This window comes from Xenopus laevis, chromosome 1S, assembly GCF_017654675.1.
Source record: "Xenopus laevis strain J_2021 chromosome 1S, Xenopus_laevis_v10.1, whole genome shotgun sequence".
In the NCBI taxonomy this organism is placed as follows: domain Eukaryota; kingdom Metazoa; phylum Chordata; class Amphibia; order Anura; family Pipidae; genus Xenopus; species Xenopus laevis.
Window position 1 is genome coordinate 199671785 of NC_054372.1, and position 20078 is coordinate 199691862.

Consider the following 20078-nt stretch of genomic DNA (forward strand, 5'->3'; position numbering starts at 1 on the left):
GCTGAATTGTGCTTAGTACAGGGAATACCTATGCTGCCATAGTTTTATGGGATCTCTCTGTACAGACTATGAGCAAACTTAGGGGACTGTTCCTGCTGAATTGTGCTTAGTACAGGGAATACCTATGCTGCCATAGTTTTATGGGATCTCTCTGTACAGACAATGAGCAAACTTAGGGGACTGTTCCTGCTGAATTGTGCTGTGACCATCTGACCATGCCCACTGATTAAAAGCAGGATGAACACAGTGAGAATTCTGTGAATAAATACCCCCAGAAATGGCACAAATGCAATTTTTGCTAAGAAGGAAAGGGTTAAAAAAAACATGAGGCAGTGTAATGAGAATGATTTGTATCCTCTTTACTTGCCCATCATTCTCTCTGAACTGATAGTCTGGGGGGAGGGGAGAGGATGAATCTACAATCCATCCTGAATACTGGACAACACAGACGGACACTGGTCGCCTTTTCCCTGCCTGCAATTGGCTGATATCTGTCCCATAGCTGAGAGCACACGGGTGAAGCATAGAACGCTCCTTCTTTCAGTCCCACCTCTCCTCCTCATACTTGCTCAAAACCCCACCCCCCTCAGCAGTCGCGACACGAAAAAAAGAAAAGAAAACATAGACGGCCTGCTTGGCGCCTGCTACTGTGCGCACAGAGGATCATGCGGGAGGAAATAATCTCTTTGATTTTGTTGGTGCGCACTTCCCCGCGGCCCATTTACACTGCGCAGGCAGCGGCCCAACAGCCATCTGACCCGTATTCACAAACGTCCAGTCTGGGCCTGAGTATGAGGGGCCACTGACGCCTGGGCCCACTGGGACTTTTCCTGGTATCCAACACTGTGTATATCCAAAACATGTTGTGCATGAAAAAATAAAACAATATTGGACTTGATGTGGTTCTCCAGAGTGAAGTTTATGTTGATCTTGGCATTAGTCTGTTGAGATGAACTCTGTTACAATTGAAAGTGTGGGAGGATACCACCAAAACTTCTGACCACCAGAACTTCTGACTGTAACACCTGCACTGCTGGTTGTAACACCTGAACTTCTGACTGTAACACCTGTACTGCTGATTGCAACACCTGAACTACTGACTGTAACACCTGCACTGCTGATTGTAACACCTGAACTACTGAGTGTAAAACCTGAACTACTGACTGTAACACCTGCACTGCTGGTTGTAACACCTGAACTACTGAGTGTAACACCTGCACTGCTGGTTGTAACACCTGAACTACTGACTGTAAAACCTGAACTACTGACTGTAACACCTGCACTGCTGGTTGTAACACCTGAACTACTGACTGTAACACCTGAACTACTGACTGTAACACCTGCACTGCTGGTTGTAACACCTGAACTACTGAGTGTAACACCTGCACTACTGACTGTAACACCTGCACTGCTGGTTGTAACACCGGAACTACTGAGTGTAACATCTGAACTACTGACTGTAAAACCTGAACTACTGACTGTAACACCTGCACTGCTGGTTGTAACACCTGAACTACTGACTGTAACACCTGAACTACTGACTGTAACACCTGCTCTGCTGGTTGTAACACCGGAACTACTGAGTGTAACATCTGAACTACTGACTGTAAAACCTGAACTACTGACTGTAACACCTGCTCTGCTGGTTGTAACACCTGAACTACTGAGTGTAACATCTGAACTACTGACTGTAACACCTGCACTGCTGGTTGTAACACCGGAACTACTGACTGTAACATCTGAACTACTGACTGTAAAACCTGCACTACTGACTGTAACACCTGCACTGCTGGTTGTAACACCTGAACTACTGACTGTAACATCTGCACTGCTCTGCTGCTGACCATTATACCATAGTAAATAGACCATATCAAGATTACAGTATTAAATATACAACTGTCAGTCTGAGGCCTACAATCAGATGGCCAGCCCTGCTCTATGTACAGACATTAACAAGCTGATCTGACTTGTGCTTTAGCTGACTGGGTGCCTGGGCCACATGTTGAGTATCAGGGTGCTGTTACTTTAATGGCACAGTTTCCGGTGAAGGCTGCTGGGAGTGCAGGGAGTGAATAGCCAGTAGGCACCTCTGCTGGGAGTCTCATGTACTGGGTATGAGGTAGAGTCTGGGAATAATGCCCAGAAATGTCACAGGGCAACAATTACAATGGTTTTACTTGCACAACAAGCCCGACGGCTGTTACTATGCTCAGCCACTCCCAGAAATGGGTGGGGCATCCTCACTGCCTGATGTTTACAGACACTCCCTGTGATCAGACTATCGGGAAGTCCCATGTGAGCTGAAGTGGGAAACTAACAGACGCACCAAGATACCGATATTCGTATATCTCTGGGTGTGTGTCTCATCCTGATCCCTCTCTCTCATAGTCTCACTGTAAGTATAGTCTCACCTCTCTCTCTCTCTCTCTCTCTCTCTCTCTCTCTCTCTCTATCTCTCTCATAGTCTCACCGTAAGTACAGTCTCACCTCTCTCTCTCTCTCTCTCTCTCTCTCTCTCTCTCTCTCTCTCTCTCTCTCTCTCATAGTCTCACTGTAAGTACAGTCTCACCTCTCTCTATCTCTCTCATAGTCTCACCGTAAGTACAGTCTCACCTCTCTGTCGGTCTTTTGGCTAAGATCAGGTGTAGTACCTTTGGAAACACGTGTTCCTCTGGCTGGCAAGATCAAGGAGGAGTATCTGTTCTTATGATCCTATGTGAAGAACGGAGAAACACTTGGTCCTCTGGACTAGGCTGACAAGTGAAAGCTGGGTTGCTGTGCTCCCATGAGTCTGGGGCAATGCACATGCACCGATGCCTAATCATGCTTCACTTCATTTGCCCCGGCCATTAGGCGGGCCGGAAGTTTTTTATTTTTCCGGCTGCCAGCTGGAGCCTTATCAATGGCCTTGCACCGCACACTCCAGCACCTGTTTTGTGTTTGGTTTGAGCACCCTGGATGGGGTCATAGTCCTTTGGCTGGACCCCAGGCCATGACACGCCCTGGGGGAAGCTTCGGCAGAACCCAGGGTAGACGGGACTCCCCCTAGCTTCGGCGAAGGGGACTCCAAACGACCCCAAACCCCGGGGCGGGGATGGTGGGCCCTCCCTAGCTTCGGCGAAGGGGGACCCATCCGTTCAAGCTGTCCGCGGGCGGTAGCCTGGGACACTTGGGCAACGGAGCCCATGCCTTCGGGTAGGACTCGGAAGGATGATTCAATATCATCACCTCACTCTCACTCTCTCTCATATTCTCACTGTAAGTACAGTCTCACCTCTCTCTCACTCTCTCTTTCTCATAGTCTCACCCCTCTCATAGTCTCACTGTAAGTACAGTCTCACCCCTCTCATAGTCTCACTGTAAGTACAGTCTCACCCCTCTCATAGTCTCACTGAAAGTACAGTCTCACCCCTCTCATAGTCTCACTGTAAGTACAGTCTCACCCCTCTCATAGTCTCACTGTAAGTACAGTCTCACCCCTCTCATAGTCTCACTGTAAGTACAGTCTCACCTCTCTCTCTCTCTCTCTCTCTCTCTCCCTCTCTCTCCCTCTCTCTCTCTCTCTCTCTCTCTCAGTCTCACTGTAAGTACAGTCTCATCCCTCTCATAGTCTTATTGTAAGTACAGTCTCACCCTATCTCTCTCTCTCTCTCTCTCTCTCTCTCTCTCTCTCTCTCTCCCTCTCTCTCTCACAGTCTCACTTTAAGTATAGACTTTTTTCTTGGTAAAATGTAGCAGCAAATATTGTTTAGGACAAATGTGTCCCCACTGCTCACACTCACGTGTGTTTGTTATTTCTCACTGGTTTTGGGGTTTAAGTGAATATGATGATCAATAAATATTGCTGAACAACATACGTAACTTTTTTTAAACAAATTCTCCATTTAAACCGTGAGTAATGCTATTTTTTAGGGATGTTTTTGCTCATGCTCATGAGTTGAAACCTCAGATTTTATCTGTTACTAGTAGGAAACCGGATTATTATCTTGTGACTGTGAATCAGGGGCAGATAAATTATTTTGTTTAGAGATAAATGTAACGGCTGTGGGGTTCACTAATATCACCGAATAGCCACACAGAGCTCTGTTAAAGGGTAATATAATATAGGGAGTAGCAGTGGGATGATAGTGAGCATGAAGATCTTATGTTGACATGACATATACAATTGCTGTGATTTATATTCACGGTTTATCTTACATACACATTATAACAGATAAGAGAGTGCACTGCACTAGTCAATCAGGTTTTGCTTGGCTAACGAGTCTTCTCGTGACTTACACCAACATCCTATTCTTTCCCAGCATGGGGATTAGAGAAGTAAATTCTCATTGGCTGAGTAGAGACAGGGGGTATTATGATGATAAATAGGGAGGAATGTGCACCTGTGTAAGAGCCGTGTATCAGTAGGTGATTAGAGAATCCCAATCACACAGGAGCTGTGCCAGGTTGGGTCTATATGTAATTGCTTCATTGCTTAAAGGAGTGGTTCACCTTTAAGGAAACTTTATTATGTTATAGAACGACCAATTCTAAGTAACTTTTCAATTGGTTTTCATTATTTATTTTTTATAGTTTTATAGTTATTTGTCTTTTTCTTCAAATTCTTTCCAGCTTTCAAATGGGCGTCACATGTATTGTTATTGCTACTTTTTATTCCTCATCTTTCTATCCAGGCCTCTCCTATTCATATTCCAGTCTCTTATTCAAATCAATGCATGGTTGCTAGGGGAATTTGGGCCCTAGTTACCAGATTGCTTAAAATGCAAATTGAAGAGCTGCTGAATAAAAAGCTAAATAACTCAAAAACCACAAATAATAAAAAATGAAAACAAATTGCAAATTATCTCAGAAAATCCCTCTCTATGTTATACTAAAAGTTATCTCAACGGTGAACAACCCCTTTAATTCATTGGGATTAATCACAGGGTACCCCCAGCAACTTGCATTCAAGGGGACCTCCATGTTGTGTCCGTGTGCATCTATAATCACAGTGGGGGTCATTTATCAACACTGGGCAAACTTGCCCATGGGCAGTAACCCATGGCAACCAATCAGATTACCGCATTCATTGTTCTTCTTGCAGCTGGCTTTAAAAATCTAATCACTGATTGGTTGCTGTAGGTAACTGCCCACGGCAAATTTGCCCAATGTGCTTTTGTACTGAAATAAGTCTGTATAGTGGGGTATGGGGATTACTGATCTATGCTATAAAGTGAGAAATGTATCTGCTATTTACTGACAATATTTAGTGGATATAAACTTCTGCTGATACTGAATTTATTCTTCTGACTCCCCAGGACGGCTGACAACATGGCTCGTTTCTGTGGCCTCATTATTGTGTGTTCCAGGCAGCCAGGTGAGACCCTGCACCCCAGTTTCAGTGGGCACAGACCAGTCACTGGTTCCTTAACCAGCCAACTTACTTCCATAAACTGATGCTGAACTTCTCCCAGAAACCAACAGGTTCAGCTTTTGACATCCCTGTGCTGAACATGAGTCAGAGAAGGCAAATCGCACCTGGATATGAGAAATAACTCGTATAAACTGCTTGTTCCATCATTCTATTTGTTTGTGGTACAACTGAATGAGTGAAGCACAACTCACACATAATAAAACAACACCTAAAACACTACACTATATATATATATATATTATACACAAAATATACTGTAAATTATATCCTTGGAATTTAAGGATATGACTCACTATAACTTGTGTATTATAATAAATAAGGTACCCCTTGTTGGGAAATATGAATATATTTAGTGGGTAACTAGATTTTACTGGTCCCAACAACAAAATAATTTTTTTTATACCTCCTGGGCCCCCTATTTTATCTGTAGTTGCACCCCTGAGTATATTAGAAGTAACATGGGAGTTCCATGGCATGTATAAAAGCACTCAGCCTCATATTTTTATATGGTCATGGAACTACTCGTGACTTATATTTTACAATAGGGGGTCATTTATTCACTATATATCCAGTATGAGTGAAAGGCTAATTTGAAGCTCCTGTTCCTCCATTCTCCCCAGTGCCTCTCCGTGGTATCTCAGTGGAGGTGCAGGTGAAAGGCTTCGTGGCTGATGTATGTGCCACACTCAAGTACAAGAACACAGAAGAGAAGCCCATAGAAGCCGTCTTTGTGTTCCCTCTGGATCAGGACTCTGCCGTCTACAGCTTTGAGGCCACCGTAGAAGGGAAGAAGATAGTGGCAGATCTACAGGAAAGGGAGCAGGTAAGTACATACATATCTATTGCTTGACTCATTCAGCTGAGAAATGGCTTTAGGGTGTGTTTGACTCGTTCAGCTGAGAAATGGCTTTAGGGTGAGTTTGACTCACGCATTTGAGGAATGGATTTAGGGTGAGTTTGACTCATTCAGCTGAGAAATGACTTTAGGGTGTGTTTGACTCGTTCAGCTGAGAAATGGCTTTAGGGTGAGTTTGACTCACGCATTTGAGGAATGGATTTAGGGTGAGTTTGACTCATTCAGTTGAGAAATGACTTTAAGGTGAGTTTTACTCATTCAGTTGAGAAATGGCTTTAGGGTGAGTTTAACTCGTTCAGCTGAGAAATGACTTTAGGGTGAGTTTGACTCATTCAGCTGAGAAATGACTTTAGGGTGAGTTTTCATATTTGGGTTGAGAGAACCATCCTACAGTCTGGGGCTGGGGCTGCTGTAAGATGCCATCGACAGTCACCATATATTGGGCTGGTGGGAGGTTTGTTTGGACTCCGATGTGCTTAAATATCCAGGGCCTGTTTTGAATCCCAATCCAGACCTGAATGTAGGGCAGTTTGGTCAATATAGTATTACACTATTTAGGAACTATACTGGTTGTAGCAGGCTCTTAGGTGTGTTTAGGATATATATATAGGTATATTTACCTGACAGCACTCCATTTATATTCTTCTGTGCTGACATGGGCACAGGCAGGGCTCAGTTACAGACAGAGGTAGTACTCACTGTACCAGTTTCCAGTTGCAGATAACAAGGCCCTCATTGTTCTGCTGAGACTAGTCCCTTACACTAGTCACTGATATATACAGTAGTAACCATTGTGATGTCCTTAGTGGACTGTGATAACTACCCCCAGTCTATCATCTGTCACTTCTAGTAGGAGCTACACTGAGACCTATCATTGCCACTGTCTAGACCAGGGGTCCAAAACCTTTTTTTACCGCAAGCCACATTCAAATGTAAATAAAGTTGGGAGAGCAACACAAGCATGCAAAAAGTTCCTGGGCTGCCTATCATGGCCTATGAATCACTATTGGTAGCCACTATGTGGACTGGCAGCTACAGGAGACTCTCAGAAGACATGGTTTTTATACAACCAAAACTTGCCTTCAAGCCTGGAATTCAATAATAAGCATCTCCTCTGAGTCAACTGGGAGCAACATCCATGGGATTGATGATGTTACTCCTGAGCCACTGGTTGGAGATCACTGCTCCAGACCCAGATCTTCTGACCACCCCCATTATCAAGTTGGCTCCAAGAAGGCTGAGCCTTGAGATCCCATTATTTATTCTGGGTAATGGGAAACAGAAACCAATAAATGCCTTCAAATACAGTCCTGCAGCGGGTACCCTGCGGGTTGCAGGTAGAAGTTCTGGGTACGGGTATAGACGCTGGTCGGCGGTTCTGCGGATTTTGCAGCTCGCGGGTCGGGCTGCGGGTCTTCTCAATAGCGGTTTTTACTCCTTTTTTCTGATCACATCTACTTCTGATGATGTCACTTCCGGTTTACAATGACAGCACTTACTGATTCTTGATGGTTAGCGGGTCGCGGGTCCAGGTTGCGGATAAGGTACTTGCGGGTCAGGTAGCGGGTACAAGCAGGTAAGAATGTGGGTTGCAGGTCCGGGTTGTGGATTGCAGGGTACGGGTCGGGTACAGGTTCCAAAAAATGTACCCGTGCAGGACTCTACCTTCAAACACTTATTGGGGCCTTATTTGGCCTTGAAAATGGAGCCCCCAATTAATCTTCTTTGAGCTTTGCACAGAGAAATTAGGCGACAAAAGAAATGTGTTTGCTGGGAATTGGCTTCCCCTCTCCTCTAAGGGTAGGGGCCCACGGGGAGATTAGTCGCCCGTGTTGCTAATTTTATTGCTATGACCTCGTTATATATAAAGCAAAACTGAAAGATAAGGCTATTTCAAATAGAATGAGGTTTATTGAGTTTAACTACAGAACATAGAATGGTTTTGCTTTGGGAAAGCAGTGAATGTGACACAGAGGTCTTGTGAGTTACAGTTAAACATCATGGCAGCACCAGTCACAGACGTAAAAGCTGAGATCAGATAAGAAAAACAGGAGGCTAAAGGGTCTGAAAGTAAATTCTGTTTTGAGGAAGTAACTTGGCTGAGATTTAGTTGGCAACAGGAAACCTCACAAAAATATTTGAATGCGTAAATATGAGCAAGTATATATGTGTATATCTATATGTCATCATGTTATATGTGGCTAAAGAAAATATATAAGCAAAAACACATTATACGTTTGAAAGAAAACATTGCATATGGATAAAAACATAACATTAAAGGGATCCTGTCATCGGAAAACATGTTTTTTTTCCCAAAACTCATCAGTTAATAGTGCTACTCTAGCAAGATTCTGCACTGAAATCCATTTCTCAAAAGAGCAAACAGATTTTTTTATATTCAATTTTGAAATCTGACATGGGGCTAGACATATTGTCAATTTCCCAGCTGCCCCTGGTCATGTGACTTGTGCCTGCACTTTAGGAGAGAAATGCTTTCTGGCAGGCTGCTGTTTTTCCTTCTCAATGTAACTGAATGTGTCTCAGTGGGACCTGGATTTTACTATTGAGTGTTGTTCTTAGATCTACCAGGCAGCTGTTATCTTGTGTTAGGGAGCTGCTATCTGGTTACCTTCCCATTGTTCTTTTGTTAGGCTGCTGGGGGGGGGGATATCACTCCAACTTGCAGCACAGCAGTAAGGGTAAGGCCAGACGAGGAGATTCGGGGAGATTTTGTCGCCTGGCGACTTATCGCCACGTCTTTTGCGCGACTATCTCCCTGAACTGCCTCAGCGTTTTTTCCCCATAGGCTCGAATGAAAAGTCGCCTGCGCGATGTGTTTTCAATAGTCACTGAGGCAACTTTGAGCGACTATTGAAAACGCATCGCCGCGTGTGCACTAGCGCAGGCGATTCTGAGCTGTAGCCTATGGGGAAAAGACGCTGAGGCAGTTCGGGGAGATAGTCGCGTAAAAGACGTGCCAGGCACGAATCTTGCTGAAAAAGGCCGAATCTTGCTGAAAAAGGCCGAATCCTGGATTCGGTGCATCCCTATTTATTTCTACAAATTTGGTAATGAAATTACTGGTTATCAGATGAAATCAACAATAAAGTCAGCTCTGCCTATTCTTACACTTGCAGACGTGTATGAAAGATACACAAGATACGGGAGAATTTTTTCTGTAGCAGCGGCACAAGCACATAAGCTGCATTTTTATGAACTGAAACTTATTTAATCAGAAAAAAATAGGAACAACAACGGAACCAACAATATAATACTCCCCTCGTGTTGTACTGCAAATGCAGTCCAATAATAGATGAAATAATAGATTCACATCTGTCTAGAGAATGCGTCAAGTTTACCTTCATGTTGGTGAAAAGATCCAGATCGAGTACTGAAATCTCCGACAAGCACACACAGATTAGTAGCCACGATAGTATGTAATTTCTTGCGCTGGCGAACGATTCGAAGGATTTTAATCCATCGATCGAACGTTTTTCCTTCGATAAAAAAATGCTTAGAAACCTTATGGGAAAGGTCCCCGTAGGATAACATTGATGCTCGGTAGGTTTTAGTTGGCTAAGTAGGTAGTCGAAGTTTTTTTTAAAGAGACAGTACTTCGACTATTGAATAGTCGAGCGATTTTTAGTTCGAATCGCTCGAGTCGAAGGTCGAAGTAGCCAATTCGATGGTCGAAGTAGCCAAAAAAACCTTGAAATTCTAAGTTTTTTTTCATTCGAATCCTTCACTTGAGCTTAGTAAATGTGCCCCTAAGTCTTCTCTTATTTGTCACAGCCAGGATGTGTGCCGGCACTAATGTGGCTTGTTTTTCTTTCATCTGACTAGTGTCTGACCTCAGGGCCGCCATCAGGGGGGAGAGTTGTAGGGGGCCCGAGGGTAAGGGGGGCCCGGCCACACCACACTTACTTGATTAGCCAGACCCCCCATCTTTCTGAGAGCTGCTGACTTCGGGAAGGCATGGACGTTTAAGGGGCCCTGGCCACCAATTTTCTTATAATGTGGGGGGGGGGGCACCAAGTTTTTTTTTCTCATGTGGGGTCCTAGCCACCAATATTTTTTTATGGGGGGCCCTGGCCACAAATGTTTTTTTTTTATGGGGGGCCCTGACCACCAATTTCTTTTTATTTGTTATTAACATGTGGGAACCCTATCCACCAATATTTTTTTTGTTTTTTTACTGTGTGGTGGGGGGCGGACCTGTAGGCGGGGCTTGCGGTGGGCACAGCCCAGGGGGTCCAGGAAATGTTGTCGTATGGGGCCCTGCGATTTCTAATTGTGGTCCTGTCTGACCTATATACATCCACCCACCGGAGCATTTTCTGAGAATAAACAAGTGACAAACCAATGACAAATACAGTAACCTAAACCTCCGGAGACCTGAGTAACGAAAGTAATTTTATGGTAAATAGAAACACCTTACAAAGAATCTGAGTTCTGGCTGCCAGGGGTCTCTGACCATGGCAACCAATGAACATCTGAAGTTTAGGTAAAAGAGGGACAGCATAGAAAAGTAAATAAATGAGAACTCATCCCAATCGAAAGGAAATGTCATTCTAAGCAGCTTCCCAATGTATATCCATTTCTCATTCTCATTGACCTTAGTAATGTGTACATTGAATTTCTATTAAAACCAGTATTAATATTTCTGTTGGAAAAAATGCCGCCAAAGTTGATTATCCTCCAGGGCTGTTAATTGGTTGGTCTCTGCTATGGTGTTGTCGGGTATCAGAACCAGCAGTGCAAGAATTATAAACAGTTTTATAAACATTGTTTTCAGCAACAATTACTCTTTTAAAATAACTTTAAAAATAACTGCTTAGGAATAAAATTAGAAAACTTTCTCACATCTTTCCTAAGCAGAAGAACATCAGTTTCTTTCTTTCTCCTGACAACTTCTTTGACTACTTGCTGGTCAGACGGGTGGGAAAATTCATGATGGCTTCCATATATAACAATATACCAACACAATAACCCTTTCTCTGTGCCTTTATCCCAGGCTAACAAAACCTACGATGAGGCCATCAGTAAGGGCCAACAGGCCTTCTTATTGCAGGAGGACAAGAGCTCTGGAGACATCTTTAGCTGCAGTGTGGGGAACCTTCCCCCTGGTCAGGAGGCTGAGGTGAAACTGAGCTTCGTGCAGGAGCTGCCATTGGAGTCAGACGGTGCTGTGCGATTTGTGCTTCCAGCTGTCCTGAACCCCAGATACACCCCAAAAGGTACAGCAATGCATTGTGGGGGTAATTGTGCTTCTGGCTGTCCTGAACCCCAGATACACCCCAGCAGGCACAGTAATGCATTGTGGGGTATTTGTGTGTATTCTCCCAAACCCAAGATGCACAGCAGCCAGTGGATCAAGTTATTGTAGGTTGGTAATTGTGCTCCCCTATGTAATAAAACCCCAGCAGGTGGAGCAATGCTTTACTGGGTAGGTGGTTATTGTGCCCCTGATTTTCCTGAACCCCGGATACTCCCCAGCAGGTACAGCAAGGTATTGTGGGGTGGTAATTGTGCTCCCCGATGTACTGAAACCAGCAGGTAAATGTAGTGAACCCCAGATCCAGCCCCAGCAGGAAGAGCAATGCATTGTGTGGGATAATGGAGACTACACGGAGCTGTATAGACATTAGCAGCGTAGTCTTGTGATGCTTTATCTAATCAGCTGTTAGATCAATAGATTGCAGATACATTGTTACTGCTGTCAGCACTGCGTGACTGTGGTATAAACAAAATATTTCTAACCATTATCCCCAAATAGTAGCTCGTGATCAACATGTTGCTCCCCAACCCCTTGCATGTTGCTCCCAGTGGCATCGAAGTAGTTGCTTATTTTTGAATTCCAGACGTACTGCCAAGCAGAGTCTCCTGTAGGCTACCAGTCCACATAGGGGCTACCAAATAGCCAAACAGCCCTTATTTGACATCCCCATGGACTTTTCCATGCTTGTGTTGCTCTCCAACATTTAAATGTGGCTCACGAGTAAAAAAGTTTGGGGACCCCTGTTCTACAGTTTGAGCACAATGTTTTCCTCCAGCCACTTTATTTAGTGGTTTATCTTATGTGCATTACACAGGCTGCACAGTGCTCCAAAAACTCTTATATTGTCCAAAGCATTCCCCAAATATGTGTTATGTAGTTTAAAAGGTGCCCACCATGGGCCATTTTCATCTTATATCTGGTCCACATGATGTGCCGTAGCCAGGTAACATTATACCCCCAGAATGCTCATCCCACAACCCTTCCCACTGTTGTACCAATGCCTTTGCAAAAAAGCTTTATTATTACCAAATACAATGTACCATGTGACTGACACCTGCAGTACAATATAGAATTGTACAACATTTGTATTTTAATTACATTCTTCTTTCTCTGCAGATCACGAGGAGAGTATTACTGCTCAAGTACCCCGTGTCCCCATTGGCCAGATCCCCTACACCTTGGATCTAACTGCTCACTTCTACTCTGCATACGGCATCTCCAAGATCCAGTCTAACTGTGACATCTCCCCAATTGAATATACTGATTCAGACAAGACTGCAGCCAAGGTTAGTGATGAGTTTCAGGCTCGGCCTCTCTTATCTTCCTTTACTCATAATTCCTTTACTCTTATTCTATAATGACCTGCAATGGAAATACTATAATAAAACAAGTGAATAATGAAATAATGAATGTAAATGACAAAAGTGCTTAGAATAGCCCCCTCGTCAGTTTTACATTCACTTATTTTAAAGGTTTACTTATCCTATAAAGCCAAAGCTTGAAGATGGAAAATAACATGATCATTTTTCATCTAAAGCCTTTTTTGCCTCTTTAAAACCTCCTTTTTGCACCCCTAAAATCTTCCCCTGGCTTACTTTGACCAGAGCATCTAATCACACTATCCCCCAGTTTTTCCAACTCTCGGTATTCCTTAGGAATGGCATTTTCATATCTGCAATCTTTTATTAAAGGGATACTGTCATGGGAAAACATGGTTTTTCAAAACACAACAGAACAATGGGAAGGTAACCAGATAGCAGCTCCCTAACACAAGATAACAGCTGCCTGGTAGATCTAAGAACAGCACTCAATAGTAAAACCCAGGTCCCACTGAGACACATTCAGTTACATTGAGTAGGAGAAACAACAGCCTGCCAGAAAGCAGTTCCATCCTAAAGTGCTGGCTCTTTCTGAAATCACATGACCAGGCAAAATGACCTGAGATGCACCTACACACCAATATTACAACTAAATACACTTGCTGCTTCAGGAATGACATTTTATATTGTAGAGTCAATTATTTGCAGTGTAAACAGTGTCATTTATAAATACAAACTACACCAAAAAAATCAAGACAGAATCCCTTTAAAGAAAACATCAATTTATTTTAAATTAATATCAGATACCTAAAAATGCATCCTTTGCTTTTTGTTGTGTCTCTCAATTCTTACTGTGCCTCGGGCTCATATTCATATCCCACATTAGGTGTCACTGGGACAAGGGCACAAGTTTGAGCGAGACGTCGAGCTTCTGGCTTATTACACGGATGTGAACAAACCCAGTGTCACCGCAGAGGCGGGACTTCCTGACGCCAAAACTGGTGAGCCAATCAGAACAACGGCACTTTGAAATGATATAGTAATAATGTGAACTGCCAACATGTCCATCTCTACCTCAATATATATTTATTTGGTTCAAGTGGCCAACAAAGTGCAATGAAAGTTTATAACTGGTTGCATTGTTTTTAAAAGATAGAAATATATAAATGTGCTCCAGCGCCACCTGCTGGTCATTTTGCCACCAGTCTGACCAGCAAGTAGTCAAGGAAGTTGTCAGGAGAAAGAAAGAGGCTGATGTTCTTCTGCTTAGGAAAGATGTGAGAAAGGTTTCTAATTTTATTCCTAAGCAGAAGAACATCAGCCTCTTTCTTTCTCCTGACAACTTCCTTGACTACTTGCTGGTCAGACTGGTGGGAAACTGACCAGCAGGTGGCGCTGTTGTAACAGAATTCATTCATATTAACAGTACATGTATCCCTTAATATCTTGGGATTTAAAATAAATAAATAATGAATGTAAATGACAAAAGTGCTTAGAATAGCCCCCTCATCAGTTTTATATTCACTTATTTTAAAGGTTTACTTATCTACTCTGACCATATCATGATGGTTAGAGGATGTCCCATCTTGTAATTCTGCTTTCCATCTTTTTTGCCCAATTCAAGACACCTTGATGGCAGATCCCGCCGTCATGCTAAATTTTTACCCAAGTTTTCCAGCGACCCAAGAGCAATCGAACTGCGGAGAATTCCTTTTCCTTATGGATAGATCTGGGAGCATGGAGTGTGGAATGAATTCAGAGCCAAATGCCCCACAGCGCATTGAGAGTGCCAAGGTTTGTGCAGAACTTACTCACTTGTACTGGGGAAATCAGTCTGTGTTGCTGCCGGGGTCTAGCAGGAAAATTTGGGCAACTTCAGAAAACAAAATGTTGCATATGTTTTCCCACAATGATTTGTATTATGGCAGGTGGGAAAGAATTTTCGGGAGATTTGTTGCTTGCAGTAGTGAAGATTTAAACACGGTGACAAGTCTCCCATTTTTAATTAATAACCCAACACACAATTTGCTATTTTTTCTCTGGCAGGAGACTCTGGTTCTGTTACTGAAGAGTTTGCCGCTCGGCTGCTACTTCAATATCATCGGTTTTGGGTCTCGCTTTGAGTTTTTCTTCCCGTGAGTATAAAACATTCTATGAAAGTCTGAGGATTCAGTTCCATCTGGAGAAGTATGAATAGGCTGGTGCTGTTCATCTTGGGCCGTAGATGTTCTAGACTTACTTGCTGGATTGTTCTTTTCCCTCCTCCTAGAGAAACGATCGAGTACACCCAGGAGACAATGGATGAAGCTGTGAAGAAGGTGAACCAGATAGAGGCCAACATGGGGGGGACAGAAATCCTACAGCCCTTAATGAAGATCTACAAAACAGCTGTGAGACCAGATCACCCCCGACAGGTAAACCGCATCCCCCTATTAAGGACAGACAGACAGCAAACCAACCGAAATATGAGGAACATTTCATATAAACTACAGGTACTTGTTACAGACCCCGCTTACTTAACCTTTGTTTTCCTTGTGCAGCTCTTTGTTTTTACGGATGGAGAAGTTGGAAACACAAAACAAGTGATAGAAGAAGTTCAGAGAAATGCCCATAATCATCGGTAATTATAATGTGATAGTCGTCCCTTGTTCCTTGTGTTCTGGGGTATTTATTTGTATTGCCCTTGTACAGTTATAACAGAGAACAGTGGTGTCAATATTTAAGTAGCCTTTAGTAGTAGTAGTTCAGCCTATAGAAGGATTTTACCACCTATGAGCAAGGGAAACCCCTGTTGCTTCTGATCCCCAATTATTACACTTCCTGTTACCCATAGTGCATCTCTCCATTGTGCCTCCATGTTGTTCTGTGCAGGTGCTTTGCCTTTGGAATCGGGGAAGGCGCCTCCACTTCTCTCATTAAAGGGATTTCCCGAGCGGCCGGAGGCACCTGTGAGTTTATCACTGGGAAGGAAAGAATGCAGCCCAAGGTGAGAGTCTGCTGTTCAGATATGTTATATAATATAATGTTAATAATAGACTAGGGATGTGCCGAATCCACTATTTTGGATTCGGCCGAATCCCCAAATCCTTCGTGAAAGATTTGGCTGAATACCGAACTGAAGCCGAATCCTAATTTGCATATGCAAATTAGGTCTGGGTAAGGAAACTGTGGGGAAACACAGAAAGTCACCCAATTTCCCTTCCTGACCCTGATTTCTATATGCAAATTAGGATTTGGTTCCGCCATGCACAAGGATTTGGCCGAATCATGCTGAAAAAGGCCGAATCCTAGATTAGGTGAATCCCTATAATAAACAAATTATTATTGTTAATAAATGGCATATGTTATGGATTATAATATGAATAAATGTTGTTCTATTGTTTGCTTATTTGTCTATTTTGCCATTTTGGTCCTTACATTAAACAAGCACACAGTGTCTGGTCTCAGCACAAAGGCTTTTCAATAGGGATGCACCGAATCCACTATTTTGGATTCGGCCAAACCGCAGAATCCCTAGTGAAAGATTCGGCCGAATACTGAATCGAATCCGAATCCTAATTTGCATATGCAAATTACGGGTGGGGAGGGGAAACCATTTTTTACTTCCTTGTTTTGTGACAAAAAGTCACGCAATTTCCCTCCCTGCCCCTAATTTGCATGTGCAAATTAGGATTTTGATTTGGTTCATCTGGGCAGTAAGGATTCAGCCGAATCCGAATCATGCTGAAAAAGGCCAAATCCTGAACCGAATCGCTCCATCCCTAGTTTTCTTGTCTCCGTAAGAAATTCCTAAAATGATTTTCTATTGTGTTTGTTAAGCAAAATAAACTTTACTTACAATATATATATTCATTAAATCTTTTTTGCATTCGGTCTTGGGATTCACAATCGCAGGGAGCAGTCATTTTGTGGACATTAATGCAAGTTTTGAATCAGCACAAAATGTTGTAAATGCTCCAGAATGGGGGACCTGACGCCCGTACTCTGGCTCCATAATTATTGACCATGAGGAATGAGAGTAGTGACATGTAGGGAAATGCAGGACGGAAAGTGAAAGACTTGATATGATTGACAGCTGAGATTGTTAAATACCTTAATAACAGATATGGACGCTTTAATAAAAAAATAATTTGAGTTTTTATGTTTAATTTGAAAATTACTTTTATTATACAGCTTTTGATGTCTGGGTAACAAATGGCCCCTTTAATAAACTCTTTTGTTTCCCTTAGGTTCTTAAGGCCCTGAAGAATTCCCTGCAGCCCACAGTGAAGCAGATCTCACTGAAATGGACTCTTCCTTCTGGTGTGGAGTCTGTTCTGCTCTCAAAACCCCCCAGTAACATCTTCCAGGGCCACAGAGCAATTGTCTACGCTCAACTGAAGGGAAAGGTAAGAAAAGACACATGCCAATAGCACTTTTGTAATTGGCAGTGATTTTCTGATTTTCAGTTATTAGCGATATTAGCAGTTTTACACTACATTTACCAGTCTTTCAGTTCAGCAGAATGCCAGTGACCCTAAATGTCTATGCACTTCCTATATAGTCACTTAACCCTTGGGTTGCCAACACGCTGCCTTTCAGAAAGATCTTACTCTTCTAATCTGCTAGAGTAGACACTGTGTCAATGTGGGTCTTCTGAAAGCAAAAGAAGATGTTGAGCTTTAATCCCTCAGTGAAGAGGGCAGCCAATAAGCATGGAGCAAAGAGCTGATGTCACACCAGGAGGGTTTATCTATAGAGTTACTAAAGCCCAAGTTATTTAATGCAGGAACATACGGAACACATTTTAGGACATCCTCCGAGGAAATCCCTGTCCTCCATGCGATCTCCTATCCTAGAGGAATGCAACATCGCCTGCTTTTCAACTCACCCCTCCCTCAAAGCGGACGTCACACCTCGCTCCTCCATCCTCAGATGTCAGCTCCTGCTCCTCAGTCATCCGACCTGGGTCCTCCCTCCTCAGCCATGCGTCCTGGGTGGTGTTTTTGTTTTTTTTTTTAAACTTCCGTTTTTTTTATGTGATGTAATTTAGCGGAGGGTGAAGTGCGGAGGGCTGAAGAGTGAAAGCAGAAGGCTGAGTGCTGAGGAAAGAGGGTAGAGGGCGGAGGGGTGAGGGCGGAGGGCTGAGGAGTTCATATGGCTGAGAAGGGAGGGTAGAGGACGGAGGTGTGACTGCAGCATTTGAGGAAGAATGACAGTAAAAACACCGGATGCGGCATTCCTAAGCCATAGGAGATCGCATAGAGGACAGGGATTTCCCTGGAGGGTGTCCTGGAGGGTGTCCTAAAATGTGTTCCGTAGTAACATACGGTAGGTGCTGTCACGTCCAAGACTTGCAGGGTCGGCGATCCTCTACATGAGCTAGTGGGGGTCATTTATCAACACTGGGCAAATTTGCCCATGGGCAGTAACCCATGGCAACCAATCAAAATGCTGCATTCATTGTTCTACTTGCAGCTGGCTTTAAAAAGCTAATCACTGATTGGTTGCTATAGGTAACTGCCCATGGGCAAATTTGCCCAGTGTTGATAAATGAGCCCCAGTGTCTCATGGCAAGATTATGAGCGGTGCAGGAATTTTATAGGTTAATGTGTTTATTAAAACATAAAGACGGATTAATCAGTGCAGTGCTCAGCACGGTGTAAGCTTTACGTATTCATTTAGCAGAAAATCACCCTTATGCAGGTTTTTGCAGCTTATCTTATCCACCCCATTCCCTCAGACCCCCACACACACCTTTATACCAATACACCTTGTCAGCTCCCAAAGTACCAATTTGCATCCGTGTATGTGACTCTGGACTCATAGACTTTCTGTTTCACTGAAATATCCAGAGACAATACGGAGGAGTAATGTGACTGTTTGTTAGGAAAGATGCGTACATGTGAGAAATGTCAGTCATAATGAGGTGCTGTGTTAATATATTTACATAATATATATATAATAACATTTGGGGCAGGTGCACACCCCCTTATACAGGGCAGCAGCACTATAGTAAGGTGGTGTCAGCCTATAATACAAATATTCATTTCTTTTAACCCTTTTGTTTTTGTCAATGGATTTATATTGGGGATATATTTTAAACAGAGCATTGTCTCTATAGACACGGACGAAGGGGGACATGCCCTTTAATGTAATGCTGGTGGCACACGGGGAGAATTGTCGCCAAGTGATCAATCTTCGCTACTGTGGGCGACTAATATCCCCGAAATGCTTCAAAAATGTGACTTGCCGGTAGGATAGCATAAGCGTTGGTTCAGTTTTCCAAAGTCGCCCGCAGTTGCCTGACAAGGAAACGTCTGCGATTTCTGAAAACTAAGAGGGTTAATTATCAAAATCCAAAATATCTCATTATTTTCTGAAACATACTCCGACCAAATCCACACGGGTTTTTTCCCCTTATTTATCAATACAAAATTCCAGTGCAGTAGAAAACTCATAAAATGGTGAAAATCATCCAAAAATGCAAATCATATGGATTTTTTATATTTTCTGCCGGAAAACTCCGATTTTTTGGATTTTTGCCTGAAAAACCACAAAATCTTTGGATTATTGCACGAAACCTAGCGCAGATCAGGATATCTTCTGGACTTCTCCCATTGACTTCTACATGAACTCGGCAGATCTGAAATGCCGGATTTTCGGATTCTGACTTTTTTCACAAAAATAATCGTATTTATAGTATAGAAAACTCGAATTTTTTCGAGTTCGTGGCATTTGGACTTGAATAAATAACTTTCCAAGTGATGCACCTGCCATCCCCCCGACGATTCACATTCTTGCCGGTGGGAAGGCATTTGGGGGATAATAGTCGCCCACAGTAGCTTAAGATCCAATTTAAAACAAGCTTGATATAGAAGAATCCTATTATTATGAACATGATTATTTTGTTGTACAGATCAGTGAGGGAGAAGAAGGAGAAGTTTCCCTCGAGTACAAATTTAAAGATGAGATGCTCAGAAACTCCCTGAAGTTCCCTCTTAAGGTTGAAAAAGCTGAACGGTAACATGAAATGTCATAAAACCTGTTTTTATTGTGATAATGTTCAATTGAAACCTCTCCCAGAAGAGGCAGAGCCTTGAAACTTCAACAAAAAGTTATTTTAGGAACAAACTTGTATTTTATTGACACAATCGGCCTCACCCACATGCGCAGTGTTTGTCCTATTCTGGTAGCATTGATTTCCAGATAGAAATTCTTGTGTTTTACATG

The 20078-nt window shown here is 43.0% G+C and overlaps 1 protein-coding gene across 1 annotated transcript in view; it reads left to right on the forward strand.

Moving 5' to 3' along the window:
• Positions 1 to 2305: 2305 nt before the first annotated feature.
• The window catches only part of vwa5a.S (von Willebrand factor A domain containing 5A S homeolog), a gene marked incomplete in the record, with an annotated part of 28736 nt that continues 10963 nt past the window's right edge, over positions 2306 to 20078 (forward strand). Inside the window, 13 exon segments of the mRNA NM_001086493.1 lie at positions 2306 to 2395; positions 5298 to 5356; positions 6034 to 6236; positions 11284 to 11506; positions 12664 to 12833; positions 13753 to 13867; positions 14491 to 14660; positions 14913 to 15001; positions 15136 to 15280; positions 15407 to 15486; positions 15738 to 15852; positions 17096 to 17254; positions 19765 to 19868. Of these exon segments, the coding sequence (NP_001079962.1) occupies positions 5311 to 5356; positions 6034 to 6236; positions 11284 to 11506; positions 12664 to 12833; positions 13753 to 13867; positions 14491 to 14660; positions 14913 to 15001; positions 15136 to 15280; positions 15407 to 15486; positions 15738 to 15852; positions 17096 to 17254; positions 19765 to 19868 (1619 nt within the window).